General features: G+C 41.8%; 1 protein-coding gene across 6 annotated transcripts in view; it reads left to right on the top strand.

The window, feature by feature from the left end:
• The window catches only part of LOC109085752 (zinc finger homeobox protein 4-like), an 83,867-nt gene that overhangs the window by 20,948 nt on the left and 47,802 nt on the right, over positions 1-15,117 (top strand). For 5 of the 6 annotated variants that reach the window (XM_042714375.1, XM_042714372.1, XM_042714371.1 and 2 more), the window contains exons 2-3: positions 6,400-8,978; positions 10,006-10,508. In XM_042714375.1, coding sequence (XP_042570309.1) covers positions 6,446-8,978; positions 10,006-10,508 — 3,036 coding nt within the window. In that variant the 5' untranslated portion in view covers positions 6,400-6,445. Of the gene's footprint in view, positions 1-2,037; positions 3,272-6,399; positions 8,979-10,005; positions 10,509-15,117 lie in introns of those variants that run through there. The other variant, XM_042714374.1, reaches the window with a different exon arrangement.

Here is a 15,117-nt window from a genome sequence, read left to right as displayed (position 1 = left end):
GCTTTAATAGATTGTTTGACATGTTTTGTGAAATTCCTGCGTGAAGAACGTTCTGGTTAGCGCTTAGCTAGCAGCCCTGGAATGCATGCAGGGATACCTGGCCTGTGATTGTTTATAATACTAGATAATTACAGGACCGGCAGGCTGGATGCTCTGTGTTTACTGAACAGCTTGAACTTTAAACTTTTATTGTTTCGTGGGGAAAATGACAGCACGGAAAAGTCAAAATCTATGGACAAAAAACAGGCTGTCGTTCCAAATGGCGCCTGCTTACCGCTCCTGGCCCACATGGTAGCGTGTCAGAACATTCATCAGGTTAAAGTTAGTTAACAGAGGATGACCAAGAAATATAACACCTGTCCGACAGGCTTAACAGGGTATATTTTTAGATGGTTTGTAAAACGGTGAATTCACCCCCTCCCATTTGTTTTTTAGAGATGTTTTGTTTTTTGAAATATGTGGCTTGTGTTTGACTTTTTGTGTGTGTGTGTGTGTGTGTGTGTTTGGTCCTCACCTCTGTCTTTGCTATGTAAGCCATATTTGTAGGCTTTATTTGCAAGCAACAAACACAAAGCATGTGTTTGGTTCGTTTGAAGCACGATTATGTGAGCTTCACTCATTCTGGCAACTTCAGTTGCAGGCTTGACGGTTTTTAATTCTGCTTTATTTGTTTTTATGTACTGGAAGGGGGCAGTGCTTTCAAAAATATGTGCGTAAAACTATGATTTATGTAACTGGTAAGCGCTTTCATATTGTATGTATTGTACTCCACAAGAACATGTTTGACCAGTAGATTAATACTTATTTAGCACAGGGAAATCAAGGGATTAGTCAGTCATAATTTTTACTCTAATCCTGCTCGGCAAAAACTAGACAAAGAGGGTGATTACTGAACACGGACTGGCAAAGCTACAATCAGATTCTCTGCTTTTCTTGTAGAGAACGGGGTGGGAAAAAAACACACAACACATACACACAAAGGGAAAACGCTATGAACGTTGCGTCACCCCCCCCACCACCATGTTAAAGGGATAAAAAAAAAAAAAGCAGAAAGCAAACATATTCATCACTCATGCTTGTGCGGACAGCAGAAAGATCATGAGATGAATTCACGTCAAGCCAGTGAATCAGAGAAAACAACTCTAATTTTAGTCAGTGCCTCCTCTGAGAAATGTGCGTTTCTAGTGAGTCGGTGTGTGTTTAGTCATATTCTGTGTCAGTGCCTGTACGTGTTTTTATTTGTTTGTGTCATAACTATAAAGAGGAAACAGCATATCTGCTTTACTAATTAAGCCGTAAGACTCACCAGGGGCAATGCATTGATTTGCATCTGGCTTATTTCTCTTAGCAAAACACACACAGCAAATATGCCTGATGGGTCTCAGGTGGGCAAATGTGCGTGGTTGTCTCTACGACGATTTCTAAGTTAACTGTCGAAGTTATCTTTGCAAAGCTGAAGCGAGAGAGAGAGAGAGAGAGAGAGAGAGAGAGAGAGAGAGAGAGAGTGAGAGAGAGAGGTGGGGTTAAAGAGATGATCTGCTGTGTCACGTGGACACGGGCACAAGAGAAGATGTGAAACCAGATGTGGGGTGAAAAAAAGGCCTAAAGAGGAAGACTAGTGGGGAACCTGCCAGCATACGTTCCCCTTTCCCCTCCTTCTCTTTTTCTCAGTTGAAAAAGAATGTTAATGATTTTTTTCGCCCCCCTGCGCTCCTCCAGAGACACAGCCTCATTGTTTGTTGTGAGGACCTTTTCTTTCAAACTTAATTACCTTCTCTCCTTTTTTCGGTGACTTGGACTGAAAGTTTGCACTGTGTCGGGAGAGGTCGTCACACATTCTTTTTACACTCCTTTTCATTAATCCAGGGTGTGCAGGCATTTTTTTCTCCGTGTCGGGATGGTAGGGGAGGGTAATGGAAGAGCCTCGGAATGATCCGCAGGAACCTTAAAGCCGGTTAATGCAGTATAATAGTCTGGACATAGACTGGCCTTTGTTTGTGCGGTTCATTTCGAATCAGGCGTAATTAATTTCCAGATTGCCAGCGAGGAGAAATTGCAGCCTTCTCTGCTTTGAATTGAGAAAAGACATTAGCTATGTAGATTATGTTTCCCTTTGATACTGGCCTCTCCTGTTAAAAGTTTTCGAATGGGAGAGGGAGTCGTATAAACCCAGGCACTCTTTTTTTCCTCTCATTTAAAGGGTCTTTTTGAAGTAATTTTGTCTGTAAAACTCATGTCATGTGATATGTTTTTTAGTTTTTAGTATTATAAGATTTTAAAGATTTAAAATCTGAAACTTTTTTCATACTTAACTTGTTTTGTGCTTCAGATTGCTTGACTCTTTTGTTAAATGCCAGCCACAGAAAGGTAATTTGTACAACAGCTAAATAGATGCCTTTTGCTGATGTGGATTTGCCACACCCAACAGTAATGCTATGTTGTGTATTGAAAATGAGGCCCTTAAATGTGGTTATGGCACAAGGGAGATATCCTGCTTCTACTGTTACACCTCTGGGCATCGACGGGGTCAGGAAAAGTCTTTGTGAAAAAAGGGTCATGCAAAACCTCCTGCCCCCCCCCCCCACTCCTTTTTTCTCCCCTTTGCAATTCTCTCTCTTTTTTGGACTTAAACAAGAAAGAATTAAGCCTCCCGGTGTCCTTGGGGGCCAGAGAAGCTCTTGATGTTTGGATAATACCACTTTGATGGATTTTTCATCAGTTCTTTCTGCATGGCAACAAATAAACAAGTACAATTAGACTTGAGAAGGCCCATTCATGCCTTTGTTAGGATTAGATATATGTGCAGTTTGCATGCTGTGACTCTCCTTTGTCTTTCCCTAACTCACTATGACATTTTGATAGAGGATCTGGTGTTGAGAAAAGCCCCAGCAAAGGCTGGGGTGACCTTTCCTAAATCGGATATAATTCGGAGGCGTTTTACCTATTTTTCTGCTTTTTTCTTTCACACTCATATTATAGTTCCACTTCAGTAACGCGTGACACATATGTGCACACTAACGTTTAACGTTTGTCTATGTCTGAAAAAAAGGAGGACCTGAAAAACTATTTAGAGAAGAAAGGGTGAGTAAAATCCTTTTTCTTTGGAGCCAGGTTGGTTGGATCAGGGGGAGACTTAGCACTCGGTAAACCTAGCATTCCTACTCCATTATTCCCGTCTCTTGATCAGATCACATTCTTTTTAATCACTTCACAGGCAGCGTCTCCACAGAGAAACAAGAGAGAAGCCGAGACGGTCTTAATTAAAAAACAGGTAGAAACACTGTTTGCCATCTTTTTCTTCTAATGGGAACGGGAGCCATTTCCATGCAATGAGATCTGTCCTCATTGTTTTGAGAGAGCGTTCTTTCAGTTCCAAGAAAAAGAGCTTAGTTTGTTTTTTTTTCTTTTTGTAGCCTTTGCTTTTTAGACTGAATAGAAGGAGGGAAAGTAAGACGAGAGAAAAGTTGTTTCACAGTTAAGTTACAACACGTTGCAGGAATTGGAGAATGGTGTATAGAAAAAGGTGTTAACAGAGAAAAAATGCAGTCAAAAAGAAAAGAACATAGAGCCCCTTTTAATAGTAAAGTATGTACTTAAGACTAGTTTCTGTCTTTTGGGTGAAAAAGAGAGTATGTTAACAATTGAGATTGACTTTTCTGTAGCTGGTTTGAAGAAAGACGCCTGCATGTGATTCTTTCAAAGCCGTTCTTGACAGGCATCTTGAGCACTTGAGGATGTCTGGATAATATGCAGTGACTTGCTGTAGCAAAAAGTGATTTATGCATTTATTTTTGTGAGAAGAAATTGATGGGCACACTTAAGTTACCGGGCTGATTGGCAATGATATGTCTTCTGATGCGAAATATCAATATGAAAGCTAGAGGTGCTCTCAGCCTCCCTGGATACTCACCTCCTATCAAAACAAGTGTAGCTCTGAGCTGTTTAGCTCTTTTGTGCCTTGCTTTATAATTCATAGGCATGTAATGATTCACATGCATAGCCAAAAATGTAGAGACACAGGCAAATCCAGAGGAGGCATCTCTCTCAGCACTTCAGGTGTCAAGAAATGCATAATTAATATCAAACTGCGCGTTTTATGTCCCGACCCGCATTAACTGATGTTGTGTTAAGGATCCGAAGCAGAGCAACAAACATGCACAGTTGCTCACAAAATCTCTGCATAAATTAAATTTTTCTGCTACCTAAAAGAAAGAAAAAATAGAATGAGGAAACCGGTATAATTACAGCTTCCATATTGTATTTGATACCTTTTAAAGGCAGAATTCAAACAGAAGCAAATCACAGGCAGCCGCTGACAAGGTAGACACATGAGGGAGAGTGTGTGTTTTGTGAAGTTTGCTTGTTTTATGATGTGCAGTGGGTTTTGTGTTAATGTCGCTGGAATGTTGTGTGCGGCACACACACTCACCCAGCGCCCACAGGCCCTGGAGGCACAGCTGCTGGCTTTGTGATCTTACACCGGGAGATGCAGAAATTATCACAGGAGAACACTGTAATCTAGCCCTCACTTCCCTGCCAAACGTGTGTTTTTGGAGACGTACATTCCTCTTGGCTTGCATAAATGATCCCCCGCCCCACTTCGCCACTGCACACAGACACACCTTTATCTTTTCTTGTGTGAAGCTAATTCTAATAGGTGCTAATGTTTCACTAATTGCTGTGCAGTTTTGCTCTTAGGGCATTTGAGAGCAATCTCAGGTCTTTATTTTCACAGCAGTGCATTGTGCAGATCACCCCCACCAATTGTTTATTATACAATTTAATTTTCATTTCATTAATGTGATAGGCCAGCTTATCTGCATTTTCTAGCAGAAGTATCCTTATTCTTTATTTTTGTAGGTTTCCTTGTGTTAGCTGTTGAGATTATTCTTGATTTGAATAGTAAAATGTATCATTTCTGTGCATAATATTCACAAGATATCCCTAACGTATTAAGCCAGAGCTTCATTTAAATAAATCCCAAAAATGCTTTGTATCAAAATAAGCATCTGCAAAAAAAAAAAAAAAAAAAAAAAGTGATTTGCACATAGCTAGGTGGAGAGGGCATGTCTGTAATTGTTGTTTAATTTTGCATCATCTTTAGCCTCGTTTCCATTTGGAAAAAAAGTGCTTTACCAAATTGCATTGTGTTCAATAAGCTATTATCAGATTTCCTATATTCTTGAGAATAATGAGAAAATAAAGGCTGGCGCAGCAGACAGGGCTGCTGTTTTAAAATTCTGGGTCTGTCTTGAGTGTATTTCATTTTAATTGAAAGCATAGCAGCTGCAAGCCGGTCATTGTTGGCCTTCACTACAAATCTCTACCTCTTCTGCACACACTGATATCACCCTGAAAATTTGGAGCATCTGGATTTCTCTTTGCTCTCCGGGCCTCATTCGCCGAGTCTGGGCATGGTAGGCACATATGCTTTGGATCCAACTCTATTTCAGCGTCCAAGCTTAGCCCCAGTCTTTGAATCTGCATTGCCAGCTCTGAGAATAAATTGTCTGTGGTCCAAAAAAACCCAAAAACATTTGATTGAAGGGTTTTCATCAGCAAGGTGCACGTATGATTTGTGAAAGCCAGGAGAGACTTTGATTGAGGCAGTGATGGTTGGGAGATGGGCAGCCATCCAGGATAGATAACATCGAGATGGTATTTCAAATGGTGTGCTTTATGTGCTTGGGTTTTTGTGAGCTGCCAAGGATGAAAAATGAAAAACAAAAAAAGTGAAAAGAAATAGCGAGATGGCACTCCCGGGGTGACTGGACTGGGTGTGCTAAATATTAATTTGAGTTTGAGGGGATCGTTAGAGAGGCCAAAGTGTGGGTTAGAATTTTGATGGCTGCTTAATCAGGGCTTGTTACATACCTACTGGGGCATCTCTCAGAAGGAAGATTTGGAGTAAGCTGATTTACTGAGAAACGTAGGACCCAAAGAGATACTGCCTCTCTCTGCCAAAGTGGTCATGATTTGAATGTGGTGGTCCATACCCCTTTTCTGTGCTTATTGTAATTATATTGCATTGATAAAGGAGCTCACAGAAACTTTTGTGTGGGAGCGTTTGATTTTAAGTTTGATTAAAAGTTTGATTTTAAGGGGAGTGCTGCACATGAATGAAATGAAAAAGCCACATACTTAAACCTCTTTTAACAATTGAAAACTCTCATTAACCTCTGCTAAAATCAATTGAGTGTCTGTCTGTGCATTTAAAAATCATACAGCTTTTTTTCTAGGTAGACCTCTGATGCTCATTTTTGAGGTAATTCACAAGTAATTTCAGTGCAGGAATGCTCTCTATAGCATCAAGGACAGTACATGCTGAAGATCAGGTGCGCCATCATTATACACGTTCTAATATGTCTTTGCTCTCTTTTGTTTTTTTTATTTATGCAGGTCCCTGACAGGCTGGATGAAATGAGATCCCCATGTAGCGATTACCATGGAAACTTGTGATTCCCCTTCACTCTCAAGGCAGGAAAATGGGCAGCAGATATCAAAGCTACGTGAGACGACACATCTTGATAATGAGGTGCCAGAGAAAGTCCCTGGGATGGAGCCTGACAAGGAAAACAGCCCTGCGGATGACAACCTGAGGACGGAGGAGAGCCGTCGAGAGATCGCATCGACATTGAGCGCGGAGAATGCGATAGGTGCAGCCACTAAAGAGATCCCCTGCAACGAATGTGCCACTTCCTTCTCGAGTTTACAAAAATACATGGAGCACCACTGCCCGAATGCTCGCCTTCCTCTTCTGAAGGACGAGAATGAGAGCGAGGTCAGCGACCTTGAGGACAGCGATGTAGAGAACCTGACAGGAGAGATAGTTTACCAGCCAGATGGCTCAGCTTTTATTCTTGAGGATTCCAAAGAAGGTGGCCAGATTGCCCAGTCAGGGGTTAAAAGCCTCTTCTCCCCAGCACTGTTTTCAAACTCTCAAACTGCTGCTGGGGGCAAGACTGAGCAGTCTGCCACAGCCCCCATGTCCTTTTATCCACAAGTGATCAATACCTTTCACATCGCTTCATCCCTCGGGAAACCATTTACGGCCGATCAGGCTTTCCCAAATACCTCAGCATTAGCAGGAGATGGTCCTGTGTTGCACACTTTCCGTGTCTACGATCTCCGACACAAGAGTGATAAAGACTATCTTACCATTGATGGCGCAGCCAAAAACTCCTGTGTGTCCAAAGATGTTCCAAACAATGTGGACTTGTCTAAATTTGATGGTTGCATTAGTGATGGGAAAAGAAAACCTATTCTGATGTGTTTCTTGTGCAAGTTGTCTTTTGGTTATAGTAGGTCATTTGTAACCCATGCTGTGCATGATCATCGGATGACCCTCAATGAGCAGGAGCAAAAGCTCCTTAGTAATAAATATGTCTCTGCCATTATACAGGGCATTGGTAAAGACAAAGAACCTCTTATAAGCTTTCTGGAACCAAAAAAAAACAATTCTGTGTTACCACACTTTTCTACTGCAAATTTCATGGGCCCTGATCCAGGCATTCGCAGCCTGTGGAACACCTTTCACATGGAAAACGGTGATTCCCTGCAGGCTGGTTTCGCCTTCTTGAAAGGAAGTGCCAGTTTGGCATCTTCGGCAGACCAGTCGCCCAGGAGTGCCCAGATGCCAAAGGTTGAACTGAACCTCGGGGTTGCGGCCACCTCGGCGCTCAAGTCCCCTGTTGGCTCTGTGTCTCACCAGCGCTCGTCACCAGGGGCTGGGTGCAGGGATCAGGAGAGCAACTGTGAACGGCAGAAGGACGTTAGCACTTTGCATGCGAATGGTGAGGTCCCCATCAAAAGCGAGCCCAATGATGGGGCTGATGCTGAGGAGGACGAAGACATGTTTTTGAACGAGCTTGACGATGATGGTGTTTGTGAACTTGGGGATAGTACCAGTAGCAAAGATTTCCCTTTCTTAAACCAAAGCATTTCTTCTTTATCGTCCAGTGTGCTAAAATTTACTGAAAGGGGTACTACTTCCTCTGTGACTGTTGCCAATGACCTAGAGAAGACAAAGCAAGCTGCTGCCTGCTTGGACTACAGCAATGACTCTATGAGTGGAGGCAGCAAAGACGGCTGCGACTCCAGTGGTGGCAGGGATGGTAGTCCGCCATCTCTTCCTCTTGACATGATACGACGAGATGACGAAAGCCCAGGCCCACTGCACCAGCATGCTGCCACGCCCAGCACCCCTGGCTCTCCTGGAAGTGGAATCGAATGCCCCAAGTGTGACACTGTCTTAGGTTCTTCGCGTTCACTTGGTGGTCATATGACCATGATGCACTCACGGAACTCCTGTAAGACGCTCAAATGCCCCAAATGCAATTGGCACTACAAGTACCAGCAGACCCTGGATGCTCACATGAAGGAGAAGCATCCAGAGTCTGGAGGCTCTTGTGTCTATTGCCGCACAGGCCAGCCTCACCCTCGACTTGCCCGGGGTGAGAGCTACACGTGCGGCTACAAACCTTTCCGTTGCGAGGTGTGCAATTACTCCACAACCACCAAAGGCAACCTTAGCATACACATGCAGTCGGATAAGCACCTCAACAATGTGCAGACGCTGCAGAACGGAGGAACAGAAGCCATCTACAACCACACTGCTCCTGTGTCAAATGCCAGCCTGAGCGGGTGCGGCACACCCTCACCCTCCAAGCCCAAACAGAAACCCACGTGGCGATGCGAGGTCTGCGACTATGAGACCAATGTGGCTCGCAATTTGCGCATTCACATGACAAGTGAGAAACACATGCACAACATGATGCTTCTTCAGCAGAACATGAAGCAGATCCAGCACAATTTGCATCTGGGTTTAGCGCCAGCCGAGGCAGAGCTCTACCAGTACTACCTGGCCCAGAACATCGGGCTCACCGGTATGAAACTGGAGAGCCCTTCAGACCCACAGATGATGATCAACCCCTTCCAGCTTGACCCCAGCACTGCCGCAGCTCTGGCTCCCGGTCACGGTGAGTAGTTTTCCCTTGGATATGCTTGTCACTCACTTTCTTTTGTTCTCTTCCTCCTTCACTGACTCTGGTCTTATTACTCCTGTCATTATTGTTTCCTGCTCTCAACCTGTTTTGTGATTTGAGCTGCCATGTGAGAATCTGTTTCCTAATTTTCTTAAGTTTAGCCTTTTGCTCCACCCAGCAAAACCTCATCTTAATATGGACTGTAGTGAGCAGATTGCCTACACACAACATGCAACAGCAGTTTTATTCTTCACTTTGTCAATCAAGATCAAACACAGCATTTCTGCATCTGTTTCTGAAAGCCGACACCCTTGTGCATTCACCTCATGGATCTTTACCTCTATACATAATATAGACTGACACATATACATTAGCCTGTCTTTTATCCAGCAGCAAAGATACTCTCGTCTAACAAAATTCTGTTTTTGTACCTTGTCTTGATCTTGTGTAATTATTTAATTCAAAGCTTTTTGTTCCGGGGGGTTGAGGGTATGAAAAATGATCTAGTTTGATAATAAAAGTGCAGAGATCAAAGGACTAAATTACAATTAGATGTAAGATGATCTGTTTTTTATCATTTTAATTTTTAGGACTACTGGCTCGTTTTATATTGATCAGTTTTGTGTCTTTAAAGAGAGAAGAAGAAAAAAAACATGCTTGAGTACAAACTCAGGAATGCCTGGTAGGAGTAATTAAAGCTATCTGATGAGGGAGTTTAGAACTTGAAAGGGATGATTGTAATTGATCCTGATTCAATCCTATTATAGCTTTTTATAGTTAAGGCTTTATAAAAGCCATACTCCTTACTGGGGCTCTTTTTTTTTATCAAATCCTTTTGTATGGGTGCCCTACACCAGTCTCTCAGCTCTTTTTTAAATTTCATTTAATAAAAAAAAAAAAAAAAAAACTTTTCTCTTTTTCTTCTCCATGTGGCTGTGCCCCACCTCCCCCCTCTCACCTTCTCTCTCCCTCTCTCTCTCTCTCTCTCTCTCCCTCTCTCTCTCTCTCTTTCTCCCTGCAGTAAATAATGAGCTGCCTGCAGAGCTGTGTCTTGCGAGTGGTCAGCTAATGGGTGATGACCTGTCCGTCCTCTCTGCTGGGGAGCTGTCACCTTGCATCAACGACCCGCTGCTGAAGCTCTTCCAGTGCGCGGTGTGCAACAAATTCAGCTCTGACAGTCTGGAGGCCCTCAGCGGGCACGTGGCGGCGGAGCGATCGCTTCCGGAAGAGGAGTGGAGGGCCGTGATGGGAGACATCTACCAGTGCAAGCTTTGCAACTACAACACGCAGCTCAAGGCCAATTTCCAGCTCCACTGCAAGACCGACAAGCACATGCAAAAGTATCAGCTGGTGGCCCACATCAAGGAAGGTGGCAAAGCCAACCAGTGGCGTCTCAAGTGCATTGCCATTGGCAACCCTGTGCACCTGAAGTGTAATGCCTGCGACTACTACAGCAACAGTGTGGAGAAGCTGAGACTGCATGCGACCAACCAGAGGCACGAAGCAGCGCTGAAGGTCTACAAGGTCAGTTATGCTTTACTTTGTGTTGAACTGTGTCTTGACACACTGTACTAGTGGACTGTGTGTTCTTGGTGTCACATATGTTAATATTTACTTTGTTTTGTTTAACTTTTTATTGCATTATATCTATTTTATCACTGTATTTGAAAGAGGCAGATAATTCAGTGGCCATGGTCAGAACACAAACAGTGAACATTTGTTTTCTTGCAGCTTTTTTTTTATGATGTCAGATGTCATTAGTCCAGCTGTACATTTGATTTGGCCTTCCATGCTCGCCCTTTTCCCAGTTTCCTCTGCTCTCTTTCCTGTAAAGACAGGAATATGCCAGTCAGCTCTGTTTACACAAATCAAACCTAATTTAATTTATGCTAGAAATATCAATATTTTTAACGGTTGCCCACTGTTGTAGTGCTTCACCTAAATTTCACCTCTGAGGTAAGCTGCCCCATCAGCTAGTATACAACAAACATCATGTGAACAGCTGACGAATTTTGTATTTGTGACCGTTTGGCTGTCAACATGAAGCCAAAAGAAAGGGAAAACATTTTGATTATTTTTAGATTGCCCTGTGTTTTACTAGTTTTTCAAACATACAAATTACATTTTGATGTTTCAGACCTTCTCTTTCTGATTTGCGGGTCATATTTTATTGTTTTGCTCAAGGCCTAAGGCAGATAACTGATCCACAGCGGTGGGGGTTTAACAGAGGACACTGCAGCTTCATCCTGTTCTTAAGTGCATTTGGGTGTTGACTTACTGGACTTGTGTGATTGCCTGAAACAATAATACTAACATCCTGAAATCATAGACCAGCATCACATCCCAGACACATTAGTGGACTCCTCTGGATAAACTGTATTAACTTAATGAGGATATATTGACCAGCATTAGTCGCTTTTGACTTGTGTGTGCTCGTAAGCCGGACTCGGCTGTATATTTAGAAAAGTGAATTTAGCAGCTGACAATGGCTAGACTGCAAACTAAATTGGCAGTCTTGTAATGATAGCAATAACGCAAACAATTGATTACTTTGACCCATTTACGAATATAGTTATTCAAAAAGGGATTTTTAGAGGAAAATACAACTACTGTCACTTTTACTTTGAGAACCTCCTACAAAAAAAGTTAAGTCAGAACCAAATGCTGAAAAGGGCCTTCTGAGAATAAGAAATGGTCAGTTTCTACTACATCTTTTTTTTAAAATTTTTTTTTTTTTTAAGAGATGGGACTTTGAGCTGCTTTGTGTTATTAATATATTCAGACAGTGTTAGAAATACAGAGCAAGTAACTAAACAGCAAAGAGCAAACCCTCCAATGGGTGAAGTCAGCATGAGGCAAATAAAGGACTGAAATAATCATATGTGGTATTTGGAGGCCTGGCATTAAAGATGCAGTCCATGGGAATGTTTTGAAATCCTCTCAGGTTAGAAACGGTGGGGTGGTCAGGGGGCTTGGCTAATTCTCTAAACAAATAAAAAGGCTCCATGGCAACTGAGAGCATTTCAGATCACATCGAAAGACAAATAGTTTGGAGATTAGAGGAAGAGAAAAGCCTAGCTTAGCTATGATCTTAGTAAGTCTTGCAGTAGATTTGTTTCTTAACGTGCACGTGTGGTTGGGTCACTGCCTGATTATTGACATGATTGTTTGCATTTATCCTGAAATGTTTAATAAGAGTTTACCTGATCAATTACTGAAGAGCATCTTTTACATTTACACTTTCTTTTTTAGAACAGCAGGTGGTTATGTAGAGCATGTAGGATTAAAATGGTCCTGATATTTTAAGTTTAATCTTAAACCAGTATGACATTTGTGTTTTTCCTTTTGAAGCTTGGAAGTGAGTGATCTAGTCCGGTGTTTCCCAACCGGGGTGCCATCTGTCAAGGGCAGGGGTGCCATGTAAAAAATAATAATAATAATTTTTTAATATTTTTAAATTCCTAAAATGTTCAAAAAAACATCTATTATATAATATCAGTTTCTGATGTCCCCAATGATTAGCGATGCATCGAAATTCCAGCTGCCGAAAATTAGTTCACCACTCAGGTTTCACTTTCACGTAGTGTAACGCTCTGCATAGTATCCCGCTCAGTCGTGAGGGCTCCACTCATTTACCGTTCATGCTCATTGGAACAGCAAAGTCCACTCAAAAATCGACAGGAAACATCTATGTAATACAGTATTGTTTCTGTTTGCAATAGCCCTATTGTGCTGTAACATGGTGTGGTATATGGCCTGCCCTCTTATTCATTGATCTGCTATCCGCTATGTTATGCTCACATGTTCTGAAAATAATAGCTTTCTAGGACTATAAGCATTATTTGGATAATTGGTAAAAAAAACTAAAAAACTAAATCTCTTAATAGCCCTACTGTTAGACCTACCTGAAAAACTAAAAAGCAATTTATTTCATTTATAGGCCTATCGATATATTTTATTTGTGCTATCATTAGTAATTTCTTATTGCTGACTGCTTACTTGTCATTTTTTATTAAATTCAAAGTTTGAAATCAAGCTATTTCGTACTTCTGCAACAAAATTACCCCAAAAATACACTGAGTGAGCAAAAATTTGTGAGATAGCTAGTTCTAATGGAAATTTAACAATGTTTACATATGAATAAAAGCCTCCATTAAAATCTGTCATATAAATTGGTCTCTTCATTAGATATTAGCCTACTGATTGCCACCATTGATAGATACAAAATGTAATAATATTAAAAATATCTGTATGACAGTATATTCTGCAGTTCTTCCCTGCTGTACCGAAAAGCTATACTTTTCAAAGTATCATATCGAAGTTAGAAATTCAAATATTGTGAGAAAATTAATTTTGTAGGGTGCCACAAGTTTGTTAAAATTTCCAAAGTGTGCAGCGACTAAAAAAAGGTTGGGAAACACTGATCTAGTCAAACAGAGAGACATTTAATCTATTGGAATCTGTAGTTTGTATGGTTTTAATTAGAAGTGCTTGTTGAGGTTAAAAAAACAAACAAACAAACAAAAAAAAAAACCTTAGCACTCAAATGGACGCCCACCCATTTAAATTTTATTGGCTCACACACTTTAAGAAGTGTCCGAACAGGTGATGGGGCTGAATTTTGATGGTGAGAGAATGGTGTCCATTTGACACAGAGGGGGTGAGGGGGTTTGCTCTGGCTCTCTCATCTCCTCACACCCCCACCTTTACCCGGGGAGAGGGAAATCTGTTCTACAGATGCAGCTTCTAATGCTTTTGGCAGGAACCGGGCCGTTTTGCTCATGTATATTTGGTAGTAAATGTTGGGAAAAAAGAAAAAGAGGTTTCTTTATTTGACCAGAAAAACACCTCGTCTTTTATTTTCGAAGGTGAAAGGGTAGCACACTAAAGAACAAAGTACTGATGACCTTTCCATATGAGCCACGGAACACAAAGTATCTTTATAGCCCAAAATGATTGAGGATACAAACAAAAAAGCATATTCAGTATTTTTATTGCAGCTTTGTACCTACAATTTTTTTTTTTTTGAAGAGGGGAGTTCAGATTTTCCAGACATTAAAAAAATACCTCAATTACATTAGCAGTGCAATGTTGCTTTTTTGTGAAAGACTTTGGCTTCTCATAGGTGGTTTTAAAGCTCCCAAGTCCACCCCTAAAACAGCCTTGGATTTTTTTTTCACTATTATGAAGTAATTCGACTGTTAAAAAAAAATACAGAGCACATTCTTGACCTCTTAGTGTTTGGCGTTAGCTTACAGTAATGATATATTGTCGTTATACAATTATAGCTAATAAGCACTCAAATAAACGCAGATGTAGTCCAGTGTAAATCTGTCAAGGCCATTCAAAAGCTGCGTAACGCTTGATTAAGAAATGGAGAGAAGTGTGTTGCTCCAACGAGCTGATTTGCGCTGGGCACTTGGGTCATTTGATGCCAAGAATGTTCATGGTCAGTGTGTTGGAAGCAGGGGGAAAGCCAGATACCGACCCCGCACCTGTTGTCTCTTTTTTCCTCCCCCTCTTTTTGTCTATTCCCTTCTCTCTCTGTACTTCCTCTCTCCAGAGGAAGTACTGCACACAAGCATGTCCAGCATGTATCCCCCAGTTGCGCGTCAGGAGCTATGAACTGCTTAATTACAGCAGCCACCCCCCTCCCAGAGCATCCGTCATCAGTCAAGCAGAATTTTTTGTCTGTCCAAAGCTCCATTTCCATACTTGTATTTCCCTCCTCCTCCTCTCTTTTTTTTTCTCCTTGTCTCCTTTTTTTTCCCCATTTTGAGCCACAGGGGCCGTGGCACACATAATGTGCCTCTCTTTGGTGGAGGCAGGCAAGGAGATGGAGCCGCAGCAACTGGCTTTCCAGTGGCCCTGTCTCCAGGGAGAGGCAGATAGCCCATCTAATTATCCATGATACGGATGGCAACACCATTGGTCGGGGCAGGGAAATGAGAGGGGAAATTAAAAGAGGTGAGCAGAGAAAAGAGGGAGGAGGAGAGAATGTGAGAGTGAGGAGACTGGAATTTTAGTTTAATCAAAAGACTTTTTCCAACCCCTTTTTGTTTTTTGCCTTTTTTATTCTCATCCAGAAGGTCAGTATTTCCTCCTCATTTCCCCCTTTTTTGTCTTTCTCTCT

This window comes from Cyprinus carpio, chromosome A24 (genome assembly GCF_018340385.1).
Source record: "Cyprinus carpio isolate SPL01 chromosome A24, ASM1834038v1, whole genome shotgun sequence".
In the NCBI taxonomy this organism is placed as follows: domain Eukaryota; kingdom Metazoa; phylum Chordata; class Actinopteri; order Cypriniformes; family Cyprinidae; genus Cyprinus; species Cyprinus carpio.
Note: the sequence above shows the minus strand (reverse complement) of the source record. Positions and strands in the feature narration are given on the sequence as shown.